At 41.8% G+C, this 27924-nt stretch overlaps 1 protein-coding gene across 2 annotated transcripts in view; it reads right to left on the bottom strand.

Moving 5' to 3' along the window:
* Window positions 1-895: 895 nt before the first annotated feature.
* Window positions 896-27924, bottom strand: part of ZNF280D (zinc finger protein 280D) — a 44429-nt gene continuing 17400 nt past the window's right edge. For both annotated transcript variants that reach the window (XM_066636232.1, XM_066636233.1), the window contains 14 exons: window positions 25613-25704; window positions 23962-24188; window positions 22031-22188; window positions 20637-20737; window positions 20394-20540; window positions 18221-18355; window positions 16669-16952; window positions 15115-15252; window positions 14714-14776; window positions 14053-14171; window positions 13907-13943; window positions 6300-6348; window positions 4078-4130; window positions 896-3268 (listed from right to left, as the gene is read on the bottom strand). In XM_066636232.1, the coding sequence (XP_066492329.1) occupies window positions 1849-3268; window positions 4078-4130; window positions 6300-6348; window positions 13907-13943; window positions 14053-14171; window positions 14714-14776; window positions 15115-15252; window positions 16669-16952; window positions 18221-18355; window positions 20394-20540; window positions 20637-20737; window positions 22031-22188; window positions 23962-24188; window positions 25613-25704 (3023 nt within the window). In that variant the 3' untranslated portion in view covers window positions 896-1848. The remainder of the gene's footprint in view (window positions 3269-4077; window positions 4131-6299; window positions 6349-13906; window positions 13944-14052; window positions 14172-14713; window positions 14777-15114; window positions 15253-16668; window positions 16953-18220; window positions 18356-20393; window positions 20541-20636; window positions 20738-22030; window positions 22189-23961; window positions 24189-25612; window positions 25705-27924) is intronic.

The raw sequence follows: 27924 nt of genomic DNA, 5'->3' as shown, positions 1-27924 counted from the left end.
TGAAGTTTTACAGGGAGGAAGTTTCATGCGATTCCAGTGCTAAACAAACTTTAACAGCATGTTAATTGTCTGTTCACCACAAGGCAATTGTTTAGACCAAGTCCATGTAACTGGTTAGTCACTTATAGGAAGTCACAGATAGGAGGAACATCTTGGAGCTGGGGAAAATGGGAATCTTCTACCCTAGGTGAAGGCCTTGACTATATCCAAAATGGAACTGGCTTGGTTGAACTGGTTCACTTACCCTCATGGTCACCTAATCCCTCGCACCTTCATGTCAAGAACTCTGATATTACTTTTAGATTGCCCAACAGGAACATGGACAGCAAAATAACTGCCTAATATAAAAACGCTTTAGATAATGGGCCAGAATGACATCAAAGACACCTCACTGGGTCATACCTGCTCATTGCTTATACACCCAACTGACCAGGGCTAGGGGACACCCAGAAGATAGTTTTCCTGACTTAGGACTAGCTAATGAGAAAGGCTGAAACTCTAGTGGCAATGAATCTACCCCAGCCCCCCCAGGGTCAGAATGGGACATAGCAATAACTGGTGCCAGTCGCTGTTGTACGCCCCAGTCTCTCCTTGAGGCACCTAACGGTCCATGGGAAAATGTGATGAAATGGGGGTGCATCTTTCTCCCCCATCATCACAAGGGCTGATGTACCTTGGCTCAAAAAGTCATCTGCTCAATAAACACATCAGATTGAATAGTGTGCCTACACCTTTCTGCTGTGGTTAAGCCTGAAGACAAGTTCTTAAACATGGCTTACTCTTTGATGCTTCAGAAGAAATGCTGAAGCATATTGAGAATACTGCTGAACACTAACCAGTGAACTTTTCCATAAATACATACACAGGACAGCAAAATAATCCATCATTTTCTTGCAAATATTTACTTCAAAATTATGTACATCAGTGTCTTAATGAATGTACAAATCATTTAATGTTGATTAAAAACAAACCTGAACAAGTCAAAATCACCTAAAAGATTCAGACAGAGAATTTTAATTAAACTCATTGATACTAGAAAGCAAGCTACTGTAAAATCAAGTTATGCATTCCTTTAACTACATTTCAAAATTATTTTCATGCCAAACCCCATCCCACAATTTCATTTCAGATTGTTATACAATTCACACTTAAAAACTGTTCAATACCTGATTTAAATGCTTCTCAGTTCTTTTTTATGTAACAGTTTCCACACTTCTAATTCAGTTCTGGATTTCTCCCTTTCTACACCCACTCTGGGTTTTCTGGGCTTGCTACCAATAAAAATACCTAAAAGTAACAACCCTAAAGATACAGTTCCATGAAGTAACCTAGTTTACACAAGTAGTGTGTCAGATTTCTGCACAGTTTGCACACTGGGAAACCCACAAATATATTTACTTTTGCTAATAAATTCCACTTTCACTGAAAGTTTAAGGTAAGTTTATAATCTTGTAAGATCACTCTGGTCCAGAGGCACAGAGTACCATACAGTCCTTCTGACATGCTGTGATGGGACAGGAATATAACATCCACTCTGGAGTTCACACTTCTCCAAACTGACAGTGGATCAAAAGCACCAAACAATGGAGTGCCAAATATTGTGGCTTTACAGGGACCTTATTCAGAATAAATAACTCAATATTTTTTCCTCTTGGCCTCACAAATTAGATTGCAGGCAACACTGCCAGTTTCTACCAACTTCTTTTACCTTACAAGGTCTTCCGAGATTATATGATAAGCAACAAAGTCCGATGCACAATCCACACCCATATAAGTGTATCCCACAACAACTGGTTCAATGTGTTGCTGCCTTTCTGGATACCATGATCAAATGAAGGCTATTCAGCTTCAGCTTGTTTCATCGCTCTCCTCTGTCTGGCTCACAGATGCCTCCACTTGCATAGGACTGTTCTCTGCAGAACCAGCTGCATCATCTGCTTGTTCAGAACCTAGCCCAGCTTTCTTTGCTGAAGGTGCAACTCCACCTTTCTGAAGAATCTCGGTAGCTTCATGCTCAAGGACCTCTGATGGAGTCAGAGGCTCCAGATGAACACTGCCTTGCTCGCTTGCATCAGAACTTGCAGATTCTGGTTCTCCTCTTCTCCTCAAAAACTGTTCAAAACTGACACCTTCCTCTGATGTCAGGTTGGAGCTTTTTTCATTCATGTCTGCAAGTCTTTCATCTGCATCAGGCACTTCCACAGCCTGACTGGAGACCTCATCATCTGAACTTTGACCACTTTTTGCTTCAAAGTCTGTGGGTTTTTCAGAGTTTTCCTCTTCTACACCATCATCGTCATCTGAATCACCACATTCAGTCCTTTCAGATGAGGCTTGGGGCTCTATATTAGAGTTACTCAGTGGTGAGGCAGGTGTACTTTCTTCACGTTTATCAGCTTGATCTCCAAGGTGGTCCTCCGTTGCTGCTTCTGCAGAGACTTTTGAACAGACTCTGAGTTCTGCAGTGGTGGCACTTTTGACGCTCAATGAGACTCCTTCACTTTCAGGAACTAAAGAAACTTCACTTTCAAGACTATTCCCATTTGCTTCTTCTGCAGAGTCTATGGGCTCATTGGGGCAGACTGCAGGTCCTGGACTGCTTTCTTGTATGGATCTGTTTTCTGCAGCTAAAGAGATTTCATCACCCTGATTTCCAAGGCTGCCTGGATTTCCTTCTTCTACAGAGTCAATGGGGTCTTTTGAGCAGAGTTGGAGCCCTGGACTGGATGCATTTTCTAAAACTGAAAGGGACTTACTTTCTTCACATGGGGCAGCCAAAGGAACTTCGCACTCTTGATTTTTAAGATTATCTGCATTTTCTTCCACAGAGTCTTTTGAACAGGTATGCAGTTCTGAAACGGAGGGATCTTCTACAGTTGATGCAGATTCATCCTCTTTGTACTCAGTTAAAGCAGCTTCCTCATTTTGATTTCCAAGGCTGTCTCTTTTTCCTTCTTCTGCAAAGTCTATAGGGTCTTTAGAGCAGGCTTGGACCTCTGGGCCAGAGGAGTTTTCTAGAACTGAAGGTTTATTTTCTTTGCCCTCAGCAGCTAACAAATCTTCATCAGTTTTATTTCCTAAGCAGTTTGTGTCTCCTTCCTCTGCAGCATCTATGGAGTCTTTTGAGCAGGTTTGGACATCTGAACCAGAGGAGACTTCTAAAACTAAAGTTTTACCTTCTTCGCACTCAGCAGCTAAAGGACCTTCATTCGCTTGATTTTCTGGCGGGTCCTTCCTTGTTTCTTCTGCAGAGTCACTGATTTGTTGGCTGAAAAAGGCAAAACAAAACTGTGTGCCACTGTGCCAAAACTGCTCAAACACCTCCTATGTTACATTTTAATTATTATTTTTAACCCTCAAAGTAAGTAGTGTTAGCTCTTCAGTGAACATGAATTCAGTCCATGAGATGAAGACACTCAATGTGTGTTTGTTCATGCTCAGTGTGAACAGCATGCTCTCACACTGTACTCCCTTCACCTTACCATATATCTTTCATGGAGAACTTTCCAATTTTACTCATTTCTCTCTGTTCCCTCCCTCCTTTTTGGTCCTGAATAGGAGCTGCACTTCGGGGTTGGAGTTGTGGGTGGAAAAGTAGGTTTTGTTTGGGGTTTGTTGATTGTAAATCCTCCTTATTCACAGACTCGGCATCCATGAATTTGCGGACATCTGTCCATGGCCTTTGCCAGACTATCTGGTCTCTCTGTGAAACTGGAAGTGACATTTTTAATGCCTTATAAAGGCATTGGGGCAAAATGTCACTTCCGGTTTCTCAGTTAAATCCAGAAGTGACCTTTTCACTGCCAGGCTCAATCTGAGCCCGGCAAAGGCCGTGGGTGGTTATCCGCGACATCTGTCAAGCTCAGAGGACCCTTCGGAAGCAAGCTCCAGAGGGCGGGGAGGAGGCGTTTGCCCGTATATACGGTTTCACTTAACTGCGGCAGGGGGTGGGGGGTGTTTCTGAAATGGAACCCTAACAGATATGGGGGGCAAGCCTATACTGCAAATTATCTCCTTCCATTCGGTACAGCCATTGTACACATTCTAATTTTTGAAAGACACAGTTCTTATATTTACCTTGCAGAAGCTGATGTCTCTTTATCTTCAGGTGAAGAAAGTCTTGAAATTTTCTGAAATATAAATGTTTTAGTTTTACATTTAACACAGTCAATTTTAAAAGAGCAATAGTCTTGTTTGCTACTGCTACATGTCTTCCTGCTTGCAACTGCTTATGGATTGCATGTCCATCTGCCCAGAGGGAGGTCTTCTGTGAGAGCCTGGCAACAGTACAGTAGAAATACCCCAGGCTGGAAATCACTGTTCTAGTTGATCCAATATCACACAGTCCCAGACACTGTGTTAAGGTATGCAACTACAAGCAAACCAGGAAGGGGGGGGGGAAGAAAAGAAAAATATATACCACTAGACAAGGAGAATATGGGCTCTGTAGGAACCTGACTCGACTTCTACAGGCCATGCTGTGGACCTTCATGAAGATTAGGGACTACATATTAGACAACTCTCTCCTACAAACATACATACAGCCTTGAACACTTACAAATGCATATATTTAAGTTCTTCAGAAATGCATACTGCCCTAGCAGGCCAGTGGCCTAAATAGAGCACACTCTTGAGGCTGCCTTCACTCAGTGGAGTTAATGGCAGACGACACTGGCACCCCACCCACCCCCATTAGTTCAGCAGCCTCTCTGTTCTGCAACATCTCTGCTTAGAAAAGGGCTTTCCACAGCATGGCAACACCATGCCCCAACACCAAGGCAGGGCTAGCCCACAGACAATGCAACAAGAAAACTTTCACTTTGTGTTGAGCAGTGCCTATGAAGGAGTGGTGAACCAATGAGGGGCCCCCATCTATCTGCAGCCTTCCCCCAGGACATTACCAACTGATCTTCTCTGGTTAATGCGCCAATCTTCTTCCCACTTGCTAAGAGTAAGCAAGAAGAGGACTGGGAACAGCAACAGCCCCCTTTTTTGCTCTCAAGGGAGTGGAGTTGGGAGAGAGAAGGAATGAAAAGAAGGTGCCACAGCTGCTACCTCCTTGCTCTCTCTGCTCATGCAGCTAGGGCTGAATCAGCAGGGAGAGGCAGGGCAGGGTGACCCCACTCTTTATCTCCTCTTCTATGCCATCTCCTTGCTTGTCCTTTGTTTAAAATGAACGGGAAAAGCCCAGCATGCTCTTCCCTTTCTGATCATTTTAAATAATTTCTGTGCACAGGATGAGTAAGGAGACTGCTTTGGGGAGGTGGTAAGAGACAAAATCACTGGGCCCCACTTCTCCCTGGCTGAATAAATACCGAGACAGTGAGGTGGTGGCATCAACCACACCATTCCACATGACTCTGTTATCTTCCCTTCTGATCTTTGCACAAAGTCACTCTGGGCAGCTGCCTCCACCTTAAAAATGGGGAGAAGAGTCTGCTGAGGCAATGGGTAGAGGCAGCAGCTGCCCAGAGCAACTTTGTGCAGAGATCTGAAGGGATGATAACATGGAGCTGAGCTGAACAGTCAGCTCCGTTTTTGACACAGATAGCATTTTCTTTACAGAGCTTGGAGGAGACCACTGACACAGAACATCATATAGCCTAACCTGATTCACCCTCAGTGATATAGAAGATTAATTTCAGAGCACATGCATGACAGGGATTAAAACTGATGCCTCATTCAGTTAGTTTTGTTAGGTATGAATAATTATACAGTTCTCAAAGCTGCCATTTGAGAAAGTTTAAAAGCTGAACCCCCATGGGTAAAGAAAACCATGGATAATGAAATCCACAGTTTTTAGAGCCCACCTGAGCTCTGAATGCAACTGTAGCCTTGCTCCGGTTGCATCCAGAACCATTCTGAGCCTTGGAGAGGCCACACACCAGTGCACGAGGCCTCTCCAAAGCTCAGAACGGCACCCAGAGCATTTTTCAACAACTTCTGGTTTTCAGTGAAAACTGGAAGTTGTTGAAAAAATGCTCCAGGCACCATTCTGTGCCTTGGAGACGCCATGTGCATTCAAGGCTCAGGAAACCTTCCAGATGCTACTGGAACAACGTTCTGGTAGCATCTGGGAGGTCTGCAGGGGGAGGGATCTGAGGATTCAGCATCTGCAGTGAGGCGAATCTGTGGTTAAGGAAGCCCCATGTGTAAACTGTACATTATTACGCTGTCCATAAATAAAACTATTATGTATGCATGTATATTTTTAAATATACATTTTTAAATATACAATACACACACATTCATATACACAGTGTTTTTTAACAAAAGATTTAGGCCAAAAGGGGTTTTACCTGACATTTTTCTTCATTTTCATTATTTGGTAACTCATTGTTCATTTGGCTAAAGAACAAAATAGTCAATTTTCAAACATTAGTGCATTGTAAACATCAAATCTTTTAAAAAGTTCTAATGAAGAATCATTTGTTTCCATAAAACCAATGAAATAACCTTCAAAAAGCGCTATGGCAGCAGCTTTTTCTTCCAGGATAGCCACCATAAGAAGATAAAACAGAACTTTGCTGGATCAGAGCAAGGGCCAATGTAGATCAGCTTCCTATATCTCTCAGATGCCTCAGGGAGCACACTGAAGATAACATGTTACCTGTAGTACTCCCTAGCATCTGGCATTCAGATACAGGCTACCTCTAAAAACCTGGAGGCTACAAATAGTCATCATGGCTTCTAACCTATGACTTCTCATAAAATCTGTCCAATCGCCTTTTAAAGGTATCTAAGCCAGATGACATCATAACTGCCTGTAGCAAGGAGTTCCACAGATTAATTACATGTTGGGTAAAGAAATATTTCTTTTGGTCTGTTCTAATTCTCCCACTAGTCAAATTTGGTGGGTGTCCCTGGAAACTTCCCTCTACCCACTCCATCAATCCCATGTATGATTGTATGTCTCAGTCATGCCACCCCCGACACCTTCTTTCTACACTGAAGAGCCCCAAATGCTCTACCCTTTCCTCATAAGAGAGGTCCCTCAAAGACCAAGCATTTTGATTGCTCTCTTCTGTACCTTTTCCAGTTCCAATCATACTGCTTATTTTTTCTGAGAAAAATCCTCTCCCCTATCCCATACCAAGTCATCATTCCACTGATCTCTCCCTCCATGATTTTTACTACTGTTCACTTCGGTATGATGGGCCCCAACTTTAGTAAATCATAAGACTATTCACATATAAAATTGAGTATGTTGTCCAATTTCACCAGCAAAAAGGACATACAGCGGGAGGCACTGAACACTTTACCACATGTTCATCATCACTTCAGACACTTGTCTCCCTAGTCCCAATCACTTCTGATATGGGAGCTGGGCTGGAAAAGAATTGTCTGAAACAATGGAATGCAGGCACGCAAGGTGGATGAGACAGGAGGATTCAGCTCTTCTCAGTGCAACAACACTTCCCAATCAAGCAGTGGTTCCAGACCTATTAGCGCTGGAACCTACTTTTTAAAATTACACACTATCAGGACTCATCTAGCTTCACAAGCCTAAAGAAGAAGAAAAGCCTCATCAGCTCAAACCTCTTTTTACTGTACTATGGTGGGGCGGGCTGCCTTATGGAGCACTTGTTGAGCTCCATGTGCAAAGGATAGGGACCATTCTAGTAGCCTACCACTCCTTCACCTGACCTTCCACATGAGCCAAGAGACAGTCGCATACTCATAAGTAAGCACAAACATTTGGTTTAGTTTTGCTTTCCATAGGGCTCAATTCGTGAGCCTGGAGAATGCTCCTTGGGTGTTTTGGGGGGGGGAGGGGGCTGTGTTCATCAGTCGGGACCATTCTGGTGTCGTTGGATTCCTCTCAGCCTGCCCTTCGCAATGGACTAAGGCACACTTGCCTACTCATGAGTAAACATGCAGTATCACTCAGTTTCGCATAGGATTCAGTGCATTTTGCTCATCTGCTATCAGCTTGTCAGCTGCAGTCTCAAAACCCACTCACAATCAGGTCGTGACCCACCAAGTGGGTTTGAGAAACCCTGCTCTAAGGATTAGATTCTCCCCCATACCCATGCACTTAATAAATGAATGGGACAAGACATATGGACAAAATGTAGCTTTCCCCATTGCGTCCATTTTGACCGTTAAGACTGTATGCTCCTCAGGGTGGGTACTTTCCGCAAAGAAAGAAGGGATCCACTAAATCCAGGAGGGTGCCCGCATGGCTAACCAGCCAAGTTAGAGAGGCTGTGAAGGGCAAGGAAGCTTCCTTCCGTAAATGGAAGTCTTGCCCTAATGAGGAGAATAAAAAGGAACATAAACTGTGGCAAAAGAAATGTAAGAAGGTGATATGGGAGGCCAAGCGAGACTATGAGGAACGCAAGGCCAGCAGCATTAAGGGGAATAATAAAAGCTTCTTCAAATATGTTAGAAGCAGGAAACCCGCCAGAGAAGCGGTTGGCCCTCTGGATGGTGAGGGAGGGAAAGGGGAGATAAAAGGAGACTTAGAGATGGCAGAGAAATTAAATGAGTTATTTGCATCTGTCTTCACGGCAGAAGACCTCGGGCAGATACCGCTGCCCGAACGGCCCCTCCTGACCGAGGAGTTAAGTCAGGTAGAGGTTAAAAGAGAAGATGTTTCAGACCTCATTGATAAATTAAAGATCAATAAGTCACCGGGCCCTAATGGCATCCACCCAAGAGTTATTAAGGAATTGAAGAATGAAGTTGCTGATCTCTTGACTAAGATATGCAACTTGTCCCTCAAAACGGCCACGGTGCCAGAAGATTGGAGGATAGCAAATGTCACGCCTGTCTTTAAAAAGGGAAAGAGGGGGGACCCGGGAAACTATAGGCCAGTCAGCCTAACATCTATACCGGGTAAGATGGTGGAATGCCTCATCAAAGATAGGATCTCAAAACACATAGATGAACAGGCCTTGCTGAGGGAGAGTCAGCATGGCTTCTGTAAGGGTAAGTCTTGCCTCATGAACCTTATAGAATTCTTTGAAAAGGTCAGCAGACATGTGGACGTGGGAGAACCCGTGGACATTATATATCTGGACTTTCAGAAGGCGTTCGACACGGTCCCTCACCAAAGGCTACTGAAAAAACTCCACAGTCAGGGACTTAGAGGACAGGTCCTCTCATGGATTGAGAACTGGTTGAAGGCCAGGAAACAGAGAGTGGGTGTCAATGGGCAATTTTCACAATGGAGAGAGGTGAAAAGCAGTGTGCCCCAAGGATCTGTCCTGGGACCGGTGCTTTTCAACCTCTTCATAAATGACTTGGAGACAGGGTTGAGCAGTGAGGTTGCAAAGTTTGCGGACGACACCAAACTTTTCCGAGTGGTGAAGACCAGAAGTGATTGTGAGGAGCTCCAGAAGGATCTCTCCAGACTGGCAGAATGGGCAGCAAAATGGCAGATGCGCTTCAATGTCAGTAAGTGTAAAGTCATGCACATTGGGGCAAAAAATCAAAACTTTAGATATAGGCTGATGGGTTCTGAGCTGTCTGTGACAGATCAGGAGAGAGATCTTGGGGTGGTGGTGGACAGGTCAATGAAAGTGTCGACCCAATGTGCGGCGGCAGTGAAGAAGGCCAATTCTATGCTTGGGATCATTAGGAAGGGTATTGAGAACAAAACGGCTAATATTATAATGCCGTTGTACAAATCTATGGTAAGGCCACACCTGGAGTATTGTGTCCAGTTCTGGTCGCCACATCTCAAAAAGGACATAGTGGAAATGGAAAAGGTGCAAAAGAGAGCAACTAAGATGATTACGGGGCTGGGGCACCTTCCTTATGAGGAAAGGCTATGGCGTTTGGGCCTCTTCAGCCTAGAAAAGAGACGCCTGAGGGGGGACATGATTGAGACATACAAAATTATGCAGGGGATGGACAGAGTGGATAGGGGGATGCTCTTTACGCTCTCACACAACACCAGAACCAGGGGACATCCACTAAAATTGAGTGTTGGGAGAGTTAGAATAGACAAAAAGAAAATATTTCTTTACTCAGCGTGTGGTCAGTCTGTGGAACTCCTTGCCACAGGATGTGGTGATGGCGTCTAGCCTGGACACCTTTAAAAGGGGATTGGACAAGTTTCTGGAGGAAAAATCCATTATGGGGTACAAGCCATGATGTGTATGCGCAACCTCCTGATTTTAGAAATGGGTTATGTCAGAATGCCAGATGCAAGGGAGGGCACCAGTATGAGGTCTCTTGTTATCTGGTGTGCTCCCTGGGGCATTTGGTGGGCCGCTGTGAGATACAGGAAGCTGGACTAGATGGGCCTATGGCCTGATCCAGTGGAGCTGTTCTTATGTACTCTTCTTTTTGCTCATGGAGTTCTATAACATGCCAATGTACACTGGTGGCACTGTGTAGGTATCACAATAATTATTGCTACACTTGAACGCATTAATTACACATATACCTAAAATTCTACAAACTAGTTGCATTCAATTTCCTTTGTAATTTTATTCAGACCCACAAAACAAATTCCTGCTATATTGCTGAATTTTTCTGTTTGTGCATTATTGCCCAGAACAAAGAGCTTTTCTGCAGTGTTGTAAAATATCAATATGGATCTCAATTTGTCACTTGAAAGGCAGAGTTCTCTGCAAATACTTACCCAGACCCCAGTCCACACTTTAGACTAACTATACATTATTTAAAAATGTATTGACTTCCAAATCACATTAAGATAAACAGCTTATCACATCACCATGATTGATTTTCTGTGTTTATGCAAGAACAGTTCCACTGCAAAGATAACAAGAACTACATGTCTCCCATAAAACCTTGTAAACTCATCAGTTTTAGTACACAATTTAACTTTTCAAAGGTGTTTTGCTTCATGAAAATTGCTGGTGATTGTATCTTCTTTGTTGATGTAGCATTAAAGTGAATTTTAATATGCTGAAGTATGGAACTATGCCTATCACATCTGCGTAGCAATGTTATTAATCATAAATTAAATAATTCATGACCCCAGTAATGCTGCTGCAACATACAAGGTACTTAGCTAAGAAGAAGAAGCTGCATTGATTTAATTTATGAAGGCGATTTTCCTGCACTGACAGGCTTAATAACTTGTCCCACTTTGGCCTAGGTTGAGAACATGCATCATTAGCACCTTTTCTGCAATACTGAGAAAATTCACCACAGATATATTTTAAAGTCAATCTTAATTCTTGGCAATTTCCTTTATAACTTTCAAGGATCACATGATAGATTGGGTTGAGGCGAATGTTTGCACAAAATGATGACTGAATCCGAAATACAGAGTTTTATTATCACTTTCATTAACTACTGCAAAGAAAGAAGGGTTCCACTAAATCCAGGAGGGTGCCCGCATGGCTAACCAGCCAAGTTAGAGAGGCTGTGAAGGGCAAGGAAGCTTCCTTCCGTAAATGGAAGTCTTGCCCTAATGAGGAGAATAAAAAGGAACATAAACTGTGGCAAAAGAAATGTAAGAAGGTGATATGGGAGGCCAAGAGAGACTATGAGGAACGCATGGCCAGCAACATTAAGGGGAATAATAAAAGCTTCTTCAAATATGTTAGAAGCAGGAAACCCACCAGAGAAGCGGTTGGCCCTCTGGATGGTGAGGGAGGGAAAGGGGAGATAAAAGGAGACTAAGAGATGGCAGAGAAATTAAATGAGTTCTTTGCATCTGTCTTCACGGCAGAAGACCTCGGGCAGATACCGCTGCCCGAACGGCCCCTCCTGACCGAGGAGTTAAGTCAGATAGAGGTTAAAAGAGAAGATGTTTCAGACCTCATTGATAAATTAAAGATCAATAAGTCACCGAGCCCTGATGGCATCCACCCAAGGGTTATTAAGGAATTGAAGAATGAAGTTGCAGATCTCTTGACTAAGGTATGCAACTTGTCCCTCAAAACGGCCACGGTGCCAGAAGATTGGAGGATAGCAAATGTCACGCCTATTTTTAAAAAGGGAAAGAGGGGGGACCCGGGAAACTATAGGCCGGTCAGCCTAACATCCATACCGGGTAAGATGGTGGAATGCCTCATCAAAGATAGGATCTCAAAACACATAGACGAACAGGCCTTGCTGAGGGAGAGTCAGCATGGCTTCTGTAAGGGTAAGTCTTGCCTCACGAACCTTATAGAATTCTTTGAAAAGGTCAACAGGATGTGGATGCAGGAGAACCCGTGGACATTATATATCTGGACTTTCAGAAGGCATCACCAAAGGCTGATCCCTCACCAAAGGCTACTGAAAAAACTCCACAATCAGGGAATTAGAGGACAGGTCCTCTCGTGGATTGAGAACTGGTTGGAGGCCAGGAAGCAGAGAGTGGGTGTCAATGGGCAATTTTCACAATGGAGAGAGGTGAAAAGCGGTGTGCCCCAAGGATCTGTCCTGGGACCGGTGCTTTTCAACCTCTTCATAAATGACCTGGAGACAGGGTTGAGCAGTGAAGGGGCTAAGTTTGCAGACGACACCAAACTTTTCCGAGTGGTGAAGACCAGAAGTGATTGTGAGGAGCTCCAGAAGGATCTCTCCAGACTGGCAGAATGGGCAGCAAAATGGCAGATGCGCTTCAATGTCAGTAAGTGTAAAGTCATGCACATTGGGGCAAAAAATCAAAACTTTAGATATAGGTTGATGGGTTCTGAGCTGTCTGTGACAGATCAGGAGAGAGATCTTGGGGTGGTGGTGGACAGGTCGATGAAAGTGTCGACCCAATGTGCGGCGGCAGTGAACAAGGCCAATTCTATGCTTGGGATCATTAGGAAGGGTATTGAGAACAAAACGGCTAGTATTATAATGCTGTTGTACAAATCGATGGTAAGGCCACACCTGGAGTATTGTGTCCAGTTCTGGTCGCCGCATCTCAAAAAAGACATAGTGGAAATGGAAAAGGTGCAAAAGAGAGCAACTAAGATGATTACGGGGCTGGGGCACCTTCCTTATGAGGAAAGGCTACGGCGTTTGGGCCTCTTCAGCCTAGAAAAGAGACGTTTGAGGGGGGACATGATTGAGACATACAAAATTATGCAGGGAATCGACAGAGTGGATAGGGAGATGCTCTTTACACTCTCACATAATACCAGAACCAGGGGACATCCACTAAAATTGAGTGTTGGGCGGGTTAGGACAGACAAAAGAAAATATTTCTTTACTCAGCGTGTGGTCGGTCTGTGGAACTCCTTGCACAGGATGTGGTGCTGGCGTCTAGCCTAGACGCCTTTAAAAGGGGATTGGACGAGTTTCTGGAGGAAAAATCCATTATGGGGTACAAGCCATGATGTGTATGCGCAACCTCCTCATTTTAGAAATGGGTTAAGTCAGAATGCCAGATGTAGGGGAGGACACCAGTATGAGGTCTCTTGATATCTGGTGTGCTCCCTGGGGCATTTGGTGGGCCGCTGTGAGATACAGGAAGCTGGACTAGATGGGCCTATGGCCTGATCCAGTGGGGCTGTTCTTATGTTAACTACTGGTGAGGGAGAAACAAAGAACCAAAAACCTCCCATTGCAAAAGAAAATATTAAGTCATATCACAACTATTCCAAAGAAGAGGAAGAATTACGAGATGAAAGATGTCCCTTTGTCACAATATTATATGCTATTTATGCACAGCAAATGTGAAATGAAAGGGACATTCAGGTGGAGATGGCATCATATCCGTGACAGTAGCTGCTCTGGTGATTCAGCATGTTGCTTTATTTATATCCAGTCTGTTCTTGAAGACTGAACAACATTTCTAGCTATTCATGAAAAGAGTCATTTGATTAAAATAGAGATTATGTTAAATTTACCTGATGAGATCACTATAGAGTCTAAGTTTAAATCTTAAGAAAATAGCTTGATAATTTTCTTGGAAGAACATACACATAAATGGATTCATTCTGCTGTATGAGGAAAGCATCTGCTTTTAACTGACAAAAAAAAATCTAAAACAACTTACTCAGACAAGTTTTCAGCATCTAGACAGTTTAAGGAAACTGGAATTAAAAAAAAGAATTCAATATTAAGAAATAACACAATATATTACAATTTTATATCACACGTACAAAGTATGCATTACATGCAAAAAGTATTTGAGGTACATACCATTTTCAATAATAACTTGGCAAGAATGGGTAGGTTTCTCATTCAAGTGTGTGGCCATCTTATCCAAGCCAGAAACATCAGTTACAAACTCACAATTAAGACAAACAACGGTGAAACCCCTGTGGGCCAGTGGTGAGAGAAAAAGTAAATGAGTACAAGTGAGACAAGGCTATAAACATACTTTGTCTTTAATACATTCAGCTACACTCAGGAGTAATCTCCACATAAAACGAATGAGCTTAAAGATATCCTACAAATCATGTTGCAATAATTCTTGTTCCTTTGAAGAGGACAGAAGAAAAGGTTGCTTGCTATTCTCTGCCATGATAATTTGAATGGCAACATTATACAGCCCCTTTCATGTACCTATAAGAGTGGACATGAAGATAGAATTAATGAATTCCAAACATCCTACATGATAACTAAGTAAAACTCAGCAAAATTTAGCAAATATCCAGTGAAATCACATCCCTAAGTTTTGCCAAGAAATCTAGAGTTTTGAACTGAATATTTGGGGCTTTTTAAAAAACTTGTTTCATTTACTCAAACCGGAATGTCTACTCAACATGAAACCAAAGCAGGGAGGAATGATAATAATTTTTCACACATGCTAAATCCACAAACAAAATTACCAGGTTGCAAAGAGAAAACAAGAAGTTACCTTAGTTCTTCTGAATGAGTCTTATAAATCCAAAATCTTTTACTTTGACGAGCACTATGAAAACTGCAAGAAAACACATTTAATTTAATTTAAACTGACACCTACTCCTGTTCCTAACCCCATAACCATGGTTAAGGGACAGTTTGCATCCATTTGTTACATTAATACATTCCTAACTTGCTTTCATCATGACACCCAAGTTGTGTACAGCCACCTAAATACAGGCACTGATCACACCTAGCTTGAGCAAGAGGTCTGTATCATGTGCGCGCAGACAAAAAACGGGACCCATCATTATGTTTGCCCCAACCCTGAAACCTATTTGAAATACTGAAAGCTTGGAAATTTGTTTTATAAACTTGAAGTCACAACACAAGGACTTGAGGTTGAAGATTTCTTACCTCATCATATGGTTCACGTACGCTTTACTGCAGCTAGTGCTGTATCGGCATAAACTACAGCGAACATAGGCTGGAAAGTGGCTTGCAAAAGTCCTGATATCCGAGTAACATTCAATGCATTTCTGAATTTCTGAACATCTAATACAAAACAGTGTTACCATTAGTATATTTAAAGTTATCTAAAGAATTCTCATTTTAAACCATTAATTGTTTGTTGCATTAAGATCATGTGGCCAGAATACAAAGATTTCAAGGTGCAAATTCCATCACTGGGGGGTCCCCACAGCATTCAGGAGCTGCTTTTCAGGGGATCCTCTGCAACTGACATCAATGCAGTATGAGAAGATTGGAGAGTGGAGAAGAGAGGTGGGAGACTGGTAAAACCCTGGGCTGTATACAGTATACAGCCCTTTGGATATCTGCCAATAGGTGTAATTCTATAATTTCACAATGCTGAAAGTGAGTAGGACATGCCTTTATATTTAAATGAGCAAATGAGCTGCAACAAAACAAAGTCAGACATTTCTCTCTCTCAATCTTATTCCTATGCACACTAACATACATAGACACATCGTCCTCTATACACACATTAGGCAAATCTCTCTCTCTCTCTCTCTCAGACACACACACACCCCTTAAATGACCATAAAAAACAAATTAAAAAAGCACAGTGGGAGTATACCATTAGTATGGTGGGCGGGGAATGACTGAAGAATCAATTGGGAATTTGCAATGGCACTATGGTGGATTTGGCTGCGCACTTTCAATCAACAATCCTTGCTATATGTCTCTTGATAGTTTGTCTTAAGTAGCACATCAAACCACTTACCGTAACTAAGTGCTGAAAATCAAGCAATCCATAGTTCATATCTACACAATCTAAGAAACACAGTACTGCCATATTTGAAATCTTGTCATCCTTAACTGATCTACTATAACAGGAGTGGCCAAACTGTGGCTTGCGAGCCACATACAATGTGTGGCTCTCAGAAATATGTTGGCTGAGCTCATTTTTGTATCACAATTAACATAAAAGGTAAATAAGAAATTTTCAAGCTTTGTGATTATCTACAGAGTATAAACTGAGAACCCACTGATTAAAACATAAGTTTAATGTGCATGGTGAGTAAATATATTTAAGAATTAAATGCTTCTTTAATATTGCTATTCTCAAACAACTCTGTTGTGGCTCTCAAACACCTGACATTTATCATATGTGGCTCCTATGTTAAGCAAGTTTGGCTTAACATAGGAGCCACTACTATAAGAATTTCCTGCTTATTTCTGGTCCTTGAATATTCACCTTCTACAACAAGCAAGTTCCAGAGCTGGGGAGACTCTCCATGTGGCATCTATGTCACAAACACAAAACCCCCAGTAACAGCACATGCCTCTTCAACACTGCCCGAATAGATGGCAACTCCCATCAACATTAATAAAACCACCAATCTTATTGGTGCGCTCTTATTGATTTTGATACACTCAGAGAGGTCTTCTGCCTTTTCATTTCTGCCCAGTCCAAAAATACTCTCCAGAAAGTTATTAAAGATTTACCTCAGATTATTTAATGCGGTATTTGCAATTTTATTGTTCCTTTTGTTGCTGCTGCTGCTCTGGCTGCTGCTGCTACTGCTGCTGCTAGTTCCCAGGCTTTGTTTTTTCTGCACACTCAACGGCTTCAATTTGGGCTTTGCTTTATTTGCATTCAATTTAGCATTATTCTTGGTGTTTGTCATTTTAGTGTTGGGAGACAACTGTAAAGTAGATGTGCTTGTGCTAAGAGAAGATGTGGTCGTTGTTCCAGGGTGAAGAGATCCAATAGAAGCTCTGATCGTTACCTATGAACATGACATCCCGTAAGCACTCTCTACAAGACATGCAACAATTTATCCTGCTGCACAGGTTCATCGTTCAATGAACACTGAGTTTTACAAAAAAAAAAGCACACTGCTAAGCACTACACACAGGGAGCCCAAAGCTGAGCAGTGCCATGCACCCTCAAACCACTATATCTCAGAGAAAATAGCTAGCAGCATGTCCAGCACAGACTCAATGTTCATTCAGTCCCACCTGGACTCTGTTTCAGATCACACAAAAAGGCAACACAGATTCATACACACACCACACACAGCATGGATAGTCTGCTTCAGGATCGGGGACATCTGAATCTGATCTGGCAACAGGGGACACCAAATCAGAAAGGATGTGGTAGGCAACATAATCCTATCCACTAACATTTATTTATAGCCTGTTCCAACTCTAAGGCTGGGGTTGTTAACAAAAGCAACTCCACCCTCCAGCAAAGCACAATAAAATTCCATAAGCTCCCTACATGCTAACCCAGTGTGAACAGGCAAGGGCAGCTCTACTTTTGTGCAAGACCACTCCTTTCGCCACTAACCACAAGCCTTGCCTATGGACTCTCCCTTCATCTAACCACACACTTCCCATACTCCAAAGCATCATAACTTCACAGGATTGCAACCTGCACAACAGTTCCAGCTACAACAGAAAAATACTTTGTTTCCATCATAAGTTGCTTATTTATCAACCGTGTTTATCATATAAATGCACTTATTATGAGACACACCACTTGTATGAATGCAACACCCATCAGACACAAGCAAGCTTCAAGTTATAAACTGAAAATCAGTAGACCATATACAAAGTCACAAATGGATCTTTGTCTATGGTCACCGGTGAGCTAAAGAACATGCCATGAGGGATGGAACCATAGCCTGATAGTAGCAGCATAAGCATTGTATGCAAAAGGTTCCATGTTCAATTCCCTTACAACCACAGGTACGGTAGGGAAAAATTCCTGTTGGAAATCAGAGCTGCTGCCAATCAGTGCTGATGATACTGAACAAGATGGATCAAGGATTTGACTCAGCATAAGACAGTTCCTATGCCTGCTAGCTGCAGGTACGGCCACAATTCAATCATATCCAAATCAAGTGTCAGAGTGACACTATCAGAAACAACCCTGGTGGTCCCAGGTAGCCAAAGCAAGAAAAATATACTTTAGCTGTGCACAGTGCTACCTTCTACCATTTACCTTCTAATCATGTTTCAAAACGGGCACAACATGATGCTTTATGCTTACCTTGGTTCCTGGAGGCAACCCCTCCAACTGAACTGGTTTTTTAAAGGTTCGGTGATGCTGAGATTTGTGATCCATTTTTTCTTTGCATGTCAGGAACTGAAGTCTGCACTTGGTACAGCGATGTACTCCTTTTTTCTTTTAAAAATGAAAAAAAATTGCAGTTAAGCCAGAATCTACCAATGGACAGAAATTCTAATGTCAGAATGATGCAAACTACTTGCATCTGGTACAAAACCCCTATTAGTTAGTAGAGGGTGGGCCCTGTATCCATGGATCAGGTCTGCGGGGATGCCTCGCGCGCACCTTCACCGGAGGCGAGGGCAGCTCTGCTCTCCTCATCTCTGGAAGATTCTCTGAGCCTGGAGGATTCTCTGAGCCTTTGTCTGCCAGGCTCAAACTGAACCTTAAAGGTTTAAAAAACATGTAACTTCTGGTTCTCCCTGAAACCAGAAGTGACATTTTTAATGCCTTATAAGGCATTCACAGAAAAACTAGAAGTCCTTGTGGCCTCTGCTGGGCTAAGAGGATCTCCAGAGGGGGAGGCAAGGTGAGCAGAGATCCCCTCAGCTCCGGAGGATGGGGAGGGAGGCATTCACCTGTATCTACTGTTTCACTTAAACCCATGGGGGGTTCTGAAATGGAACCCCTGCAGATATGGGGACATGCCTGTACTATGTTAATCACAGTACTATGATTAACTATCATACAGTACTATGATTATGGGTAGAGCCTCCATTTGCCTGAAGATAACATCCGAAGGTCGCCAGTTCCGAGGCTCCAGCACCGTGCGACCTTGAAGCAGCTGACAAGCTGAGCCGAGTTATTCCATCTGCTCTGAGTGTGAGAGGATGGAGGCCAAAATGTGAAACCAGATCAAGAAAGTAAAATCTGAATGTTGTGGTTCTTGTAAGATAGAACATTCTTTCAAAATTGTAAAAATCCCGACGGGGATTTAATAAGCCTGCCTGTGTAAACCGCCTTGAATAAAGTCTTGAATAAAGACCAAGAAAGGTGGTATATAAATACCTGTATTATTATTATTATTATTACTATGCTGATCACACTGTGCACAGGAACACAGGTAACTAAACGAACAGCTTCTTGAGGCAAACCTTAGCATAAGGAGATTTAAATCCCCCCAAAAGGTCTACTTAAATCATTAAGGGCGCAATCCTAACCCCTTACGTCAGTGTTTTCTAGCACAGGCATAGCGGTGCCAATGGGACATGTGCTGCATCTTGCAGTTGGGTGTCATTCACAGAGGCCTCCTCAAAGTAAGGGAATGTTTGTTCCATTACCTCGGAACTGCATTGCCCTTATGTCAGTGCTGGAAAGCACTGACATAAGGGGTTAGGATTGTGCCCTAATTTAAATAAAAATTGCCATTATTTAGATACTGATGAAAATAAAAGTGCATACCAACTGGCTTATCGGTCAAGAATTAAATACTTTGATAAAAACCTGATCTTATTTTATATTATAACAAAGGATAAAATACCAAGAGGTCAGGGATGGAACTGTACGTGAAACTTCTGGTGATTTGCCAGTCCATGATTCCCGGAATCAAGCTATTATATCATCATATGAACTATTGTGCTCTAAAATGACTGATAATGGTTTCCTCACAATTTACAACAGGGGCATAAACTCAGTTAAGAAATTACGTGTTTTGCATGATGACCAGATTTTAATTTTAAATCCCCTTATCTTTGAAAGGAAAGAAAATATAAATCAGACTTAAAAAAACACATCAAGTTTACATTTCTAAATAGCAATTTTTTAAAAGGCACTGATTTTTATCGACTCTGGTTACATTCCTGCCAAACCCTTCTCTTACTACTAGCCTCTGCCATATCATCCAGAAAGTATATATATATTTTTAATACTTATATTAGCTATAAGCAGCTGTAAGTGGGCATCTGGGGCTCCATGAACACAGCTGAATGCTTTTCAAATATTTTAATGGTCAGCAGATGTCAGGAGTCATAGCAGGGCATTGCTGAGTAGTCATTTGTTATGGTTTAGGCTCAAGCTGTACTGAAATTGTAACTCCTACCAGATGAAGTTTTTGCAGGTAAACAAGTGACCACAAAAACAATTATTAGACATTTCCACAAGTAGTATTGTATTCTTCTTGCCTACCATTTACACTCCAAAGGAAGTGAACCATTACCTGATGCCTCATGTAGTGATTCATATACGGTGCCCCAATTTTAATAACTTTAAGGCAAAATGGGCAGAGCAAGTTTTTTGTGTTTTCATGAACTGCTCTAAAGTGTTTTTCCACATCTGAAAATGCTGATGATCTGTAACTGCACACCTACGCATGAAAAAAGAGGGAGTGGGAAAGACTGACTTGTAAAAATTTTCTTTAGAAACAATAAGCCCCCCCCCACCCATGAACACACAGAGGTACCTGACAGACATATGGCATCTCCCCAGGCTTATGATTGTCCTTCATATGCTGCAAAAGAACTTGCTCTGTTTCAAAGGATAATTCACATATTTTACAGACAGCTAGAACAAAACAGAAGCAACAGTTAGAACAGTCATTTTCAACCACTGCGCTTTAGCACACTGGTGTGCCGTGAATGGTCCCCAGGTGTGCCTCAGGAATTTGTGGGAGGGTCATTTATTGGGTGCTGTGAGGCCCCCATTGACAGCACAGAGCACCCTGTCAATTGTCAAAAATTTGATGGTGTGCCTTGACCATTTTAGTGCCTTGCCAGTGTGCCATGAGATGAAAAAGGCTGAAAATCACTGAGTTAGAGCACAAAACAGAACAATGGGACAGAATTATTGGTGCCTTAAATTCAAACATGGTCCTGAAAGCAACGTTACCCGCCCTGTGGTAGTCCAAACATTTTTAATAAAGTGTAGCAGAACATTTTCCCACAAACTCAGGGATAAGAAAAAGGAGAATTGTTGTCAATCATCACAAGACCATTTTTCCACATGGTAACATCCTTTTTCCTATTGGACTTTGGTATGCCATGTTCCCAGCTACAGTCCAGAGTATGTGCTCCACAAGCAGAAAGTCCTTACTGCTACTTGTGCTCCCTCAATGCTAGCACTGACTACCTGCAAGTCCGTTTATGTGGCAAAATACATTTCTGGCTTCCAGGTGACTGTCTGAGTGTCCTCAAGGATAGAAAGCAATGCTGAACCTAACCATAGGGGTTCTTCCTGCAAAAAGTGAGAACATTCTTAGATAAGAGACTCATCACACCAATTTCAGGTGGCAGAAATTGTAGCTATTTCTGGAAACTTCACTGGAAGTAGGAAGTTTCAGTTTTGGAAGTTTCTACAGCTGACAAATAAACTGAACTATGCAAAACTATTGCTTTTAGTATAGTATGAAGGTTCATACTGAAGACAATGCATCTGTGTTGCAGCAGCGGCAGCAAAGGAAAGGTCAGCCATGCTTTGTGCAAGGCCTTTTATAGACCTTGAGCAATTGCAAGACCTTCATTCATTTATATAAGTTCCATCTCTAATATATTCATTTATGTAAATTTTAGATGTAAATTAATTCTTTTCCCCCCAGCCCCTGACAGTGTCAGGGACATGATGTGGCCCTCCTGCCAAAATGTTTGGACACCCCTGATCTATAAAGTAACAATTTGTATTTTTCCCACACATGAAATATACACCGGACATTAGAAACATGCTGGTAAGATGCCCTGGTGGTACTCATTAAAAATACAGACTTTAAAAGGGAGGCAGGGACTGAACAAAAAAAATCTGAGACTTCAGGATCAATTACCTAACCTAGAAGAATAATTTAACTTACTAAATAATTTAACTTACTGGATGATTCAAAGGGGGTGTGAGTACTTTCTATATGGCATTGCAATTGAAAAGGTGTAGGAAATTGACGGTAACAGTGCTGGCAGGTGGTGTGACTTTCCCAGCTCTCACTATTCTGCTTCTCAAACTCCAAATGATGCTTCATATGGTTCATGAACCTGAAAATGACAGGGGAAAAAACAGCTTAACAAGCCACATTTAAATAGAAAACATCATTTGGAGTGAATTGGGTGAATGCTGAAGATATTGCCCTAAAGCACCATTTTACCCATTAAGTAAATTACTTGTCATAAAAAGCAGTTGATAAATGGCATCCACAGTATGTTCTTGGAAAGCCTCAAACACAGGGATAGAAATGGACAAACAGTAAAAAAAAAAGGCATCAATATCAACATCCATAACTTTCATGAAAAGCATGCGCCAGATCTTAAGAGATCTTAAATGTAAATAGGTGTTTGCAGGCACTAGAAGGTCCCCCGTCCCCGTCCCCTGCATGATGGACTCTTGGTTAGGGCCAGGAAAGAGGGAACAGCTCATAGCAATAGTTGTCATGGGGACTGAAAGCATTGAGGGGAAGAAAGGGAGAATGACAATTGAATAGATAAGAGTAACAAGAAAAAGGAAGCAGGTGTGGTTAGCAGAAGGGAGCAAGGTGAGAAGGTGTAGAGCAGCAGTCTCCAAATTGGATACCACCACGCAGCTGAAAAGTTTTCCCTGTCGCAGCCAGCACTTACAGTTCCATCCCACTGCTGCTGCTTCTGGCACCCAATCTCGTCACAAGGACATTCTAGGCAGTTTATTGCCAATAACCCCAGCAGGCTTTGCAACAGGATAACTGGGTAGATGCAACTGCCCAGAGTGTTCTTGTGATGATAGCATGTGCCAGGAGCAGCAGCAGCATGGCGGAACCATAAGTGCTGCTCGCACAGCGGAGGACTATCTCTGAAAGCTGGATCTGGATTGCAGGCTGGGATTTAGAGAGCCCTGGTGTAGAGCATACATCAAAGGACAGAATGACAGTAAGAGGTAGATAGTCTGGTAGCTTGCAGGATAGAGTCAGTGAGTTTAATGCCACCAACCCTGGGCAACAGCTGATACGTAAAAGACTTTGCCAAATATAGGATTGTACACACACATCAATTAACACAGTAGTGTTTATATTAGGAAAAAGCACTTGTTTACTAGCCTTAGGTGTTTGTGTGGGTCTTTCCAATGATATTTGTTTTTAAATTTAAGCCATGGCTTTCAGATGCAACACAGAGCAGCTTCCTCAGAGGAACAAGCATTTCTCAACTTTCTTGGCATTATAGTTTTTTCTCTTCAGACTTCTCAAAAACCCTAGTGGAGTGCTTCCCAAAGCATGGGTCACGAGCCTACCCACAGTGGATCACAATGTGGGCCCTTCCACCATCCTTGCGCTTGTTTGGTTCCAAATAAGAACCATTCCAGAAGCCCCTTACCTACCAGAGCCTCCGGAGGCTTCTCCTGGCTTGATGACCCACTCAATAGGCCTCTGCAGGTCTCAGAAGCCTCTTCTAGTTTGCTTCTGAAAACTGGAAATTGCTTACTGAGGCTTCTGAGGCCACAGAGGCCTGTAGGGTGGGTTTCTGGGCCAGGAGAGGCCTCTAGCCCCACCAGGAGCATTGTGACCCACCACAAAGGATGAGGTGGGTTATGGAACTGCAAAGTTTGAGAACCTCTGGTCTAGTGTAAAAACTCAGACCCATTCTCAATCTCTGCTAACCTGTTTTCAGAATGCTTTCAGAATGAAAGTATATTGTTAAAAGAAGAATCAGTTCATGGAAGAAGATCAGCTTCACAAAAACGTACATAGATAGATAGCAAATGATGGCACTCTGGGTCATGTTCAGGCCAATGCTGGGTCTAAAATTAGGGTTTTAATTACAAATATATCTTGAAAAGGTAAATACCTTAAATTATTTTTGAGAAGTTTCATGCAACTGGCACACTTAAAAGTTGTATGCGTCTTCTGCTCCTGACGCACCTGCTGGACGTTACCCTCGTATTTGCCATAATAAAAGTCATTAACCAGCATGATCAATTTTCCTTTTTCAGTTTCAGCAATCTTAGTTGATGTACCTGAACAGTCTGTTTTGGTTATTCCCAGAAAGGTATGTACCATATCTGGGCAGCAATACTGAAAGAGAAGCAAGTTCAAATTAAAGAACTGAAAAGCACTCTCTTTTAAGAAACTAAGAATACAAAAATATTTGTTATATTTTAGACTAGTTTCCTCAGTTTCTGGCATTTGAACTCAGTATAGATCCATACACAAAAGGTGTACGTAGAGGCAGATGATTAAAGAAAATGTACTACAGTAAGTGCCATACATTTCAAATAACTTTCTTCTAAGCAAATACACCTACAATTGTGATTATTACTTGAACTCAACTATTTTTATTTCCACATAATGCAATTAGCAAATATATTCATAGAGTACCAAATTCCCCACCAATCATACAAAAACATATTTAAACTATATAACATAATAGCTGACACCAGCTTTGATTTCAGTGGAATACAGGCAATATACAATGCACATAAAGAATTTAGAATAATAAGTTCACATATAAAATTCCTTCATAAGAGGTCTATAACAAAGCTATAATGTTTACAAAGAAAAGGATTTCTAAGTAGCAGATCTAAGCTGTAGAAAATTCCTCATTTTTATGCACTATCCCAGGATTGTTTTCTACAAGCTTATACCAGTGTCCTCAATATTCTCCTCTAGCTGAAAATCAAAGCACATATGTATACATTAAATATAAAATATAAAATAGGTGAGTAGTCTATCTTTCAAAAGTTAAACAAGACAAACTGTAGCTTAGAACAGTGGTTCCCAAAGTCCCCCTCAGGAGTAGGGAACCACTTAAGTCTTTGTGGAGGCAAGGGGGGATGGATGGCGGTAGCACAATCCCAGGATTGCACTGCTGCAGGGGCTGCTTGGGTTTCTTTTCTAACATACCTTCCACAGCTTCTGTCTCGGGGGATGTGCAGGGAGCCCCGCAGAGCCCGCGGCAGTGCTGCCCAAGCCTCTGTAAGTGTACAAAAAGTGGAAACCGCTTCCAGTGTCCGATTGCATGTTTTTACACTTACAGAGGCTTAGAGAATTATGTGGAGGGCTCCACTGAGCACCCCGAACCTCCTGGAGAATGGTACAGCAGAAGATAAATTTTGAAAAAACCCTGATCAGCCCTGGCAGAAGCATGATCCTGGGGATCGCATTGCTGCCATTCCCCTGCCCCTTAAGGGGCCAGACCAGAGTGCTTCCCTGGCTGGTGGGTCATGACCCACCAGTTTGGGAACCACTGTCTTAGAAGAAACCATAAAACACCGAACACAAAAACATAAGACACTGACTTAACACAGCCAAAAATAGTAGTCTTCAGCCTGTACCTTTATTTTTGAAACAGTATCAGCTTATTCAAAACACGACAGCAATTTGGCAAAATCAGAGTCCTGAAGTGTAACTACACCAAGTTTTTTCCCCCCCCTCTTTTAAAAGCATTATTAAATATTTAATGTCACATATTTTGTTACCAAAAAAAAAAAGATCTTTACCTTCATATGATTTTTTAATGGATCCAAAAGATTGAAATGAATATTACACTTTGGACATGCTTGTGGAAAAGCATTTTTGCCTGTTGCAACACCTGTAAAAGTCAAGATACACATTATCCAAATATATTGCACTTGATTAGAAATCCTCTTCAATTGTTCTTACAAATGTTGTAAAGAAGCATGTGAGAAACTATGACAAAACACACAAGTTTACCAACAAAAACAAAGACAGGCAGGAGGTCTGATCTAAAGGGTAGAGCCTCCGTTTGCCTGAAGATAACATTCGAAGGTCGCCTTGATCGCCAGTTCAAGGCCACCATGAACGGGAGACCTTGAAGCAGCTGACAAGCCTAGCCAAGTTATGCTGAGTTATTCCACCTGCTCTTTGGCTGCTGTCAGCCTATGTGGGAGGAAAATGGAGGCCAGAATATGATACCAGATCATAAAAGATCCATCTGAAATGTTGTGGTTCTTGAAAGACAGAACCTTCTTCAATTGTAAAAATCCCTATTGGGATTTAGTATAGCCTGCCTATGTAAAGTCTGAGGAGAAATCTGAGGATCAAGAAAGGCGGTATATAAATACCCGTATTATTATTATTATTATTATTATTATTAAACACTAAGGCTGCAATCCTATACACACAGGAGTAAGTCCTACAGAACTCAAAGGTTTTACACTTCTGAGTAGACATGCATAAGGTTCAGCTGTTAGACCTACTGTTACCTGCAACATCTAATTTAAGAAAAAAAATCAAGCAAGCAATGTTTTGTGTGTGCATCCTTCAACACAAGACAAAACACAAAAATTATAACCATAATTCCAAAACAGTACATAAATATTATAAATGTCTAGTTCCTATTTATTTCTGTGTAATTTATGCAGAAGTACAACACAAGCCCCGTTAAAGAGAATGCAATAATTGTGCACAATGAATAACATCCTTTACATTTTACATGAGAACCTGGGACACATTTAGGAGGGGGTCTATAAAAAATTTTGCCATCTTAGTTTTAACAGTAAGCTGGTTTATGCTCTCTCTCATACTCATGGAAGGTGATCCAACACACCTGGGATAAAAACCTACCTCTGCCAAGGATTCACTGTAATGTCTTTGGCAAGTCATTCTCAGTCTCAGTTCCCTATCTGTAGAATGAGAATGACTGGGGCTACCTCACAGGGTTGTTATGGGGACAAATGCAATAGCTATAGTGCTTTTTGCAAATTTAAGAGAAGTATACAGTAAATAACAGCATATACAATGTTACCATTTCAAAGCAACCTCAAAAAATATACTAAAATACTTGCATTGAATTTGATACTTACTAGCAGTGAGGCATCAAAGTGCATCATCTTTTGCCCTCACTTGCATAACCTGTATCATCATGTTTCTCTCATATGCTGTAAACTTGTAAATTGCCACTTAATGGTTTGCCTGGGGTAAGAATCTTCTTCAGGCAACCAAGTACTGATGCTTTGGTAAACTGGAAGAGAGTCTTCCTTTCAGGCTGTCATGTGCCAAACATATCTAACATACGTGTCTGGACAGGTGGGCTAGTAAAAGTTCTTGTGGATTATTGCATCTTTTTTTTGACTTGCGGCATCCAGAACATCTTTATGCTGAACATTAGTGACACGTGCTTCCATATGAGTTGCTTCCAAGTAGATGCTATTTTAGAGAGAACAGTTGGAATCCATCTATACTAAGTCAGTTGCTAAGTTCTTAGCCTTTAACAGATTTATACACTTGTTTGGAGGAACCTGCTAATACACATTGGCCCAAATCTCTAGATCCAATACTACCACGTGCTCTCTGGTTGCTCTAGATCAGGGGTGTCCAAACTTTTCGGTACAAGGGCCACATCACATATCTGACACAGTGTTGAGGGCCGGGAAAAAAATAAGTAACAAATACACGGAAGGCCGATGTGCTGAGAATTTGATTGAATACAGTACGTGGGTGGGTGTGGAAGGAGGAGGGGAGCAGAGGGCAAAACTGATTTGCACAGGAAAAGGGGGAAATGGATTTTGAAGAAGCATCAAGCAGCCTACGACGCAAATCTCAAACTTATTTTGTCTCAGTTTCTGCTTCGTTTTAAGTTTAAATAGCATTATAATTATATTGATATTCCAGGTGTCTCAGAATCAGAATATATCTCATTCAATCAAGAGACGCTAAATGTAATGCAATGTAATGACATAATTTCTTTCCATTACATTGCATTAAAATCAGCACCTCTAGTGGCTAAATGTAGTATACCTGGATGTGCATCTTTTTGAGTTATTTTTAGCCTTGAGATGCTGAGGAATCT

The sequence above is a fragment of the Tiliqua scincoides genome, chromosome 8, assembly GCF_035046505.1.
Source record: "Tiliqua scincoides isolate rTilSci1 chromosome 8, rTilSci1.hap2, whole genome shotgun sequence".
NCBI lineage: Eukaryota > Metazoa > Chordata > Lepidosauria > Squamata > Scincidae > Tiliqua > Tiliqua scincoides.
This window is presented reverse-complemented; position numbering and strand designations above follow the sequence as displayed.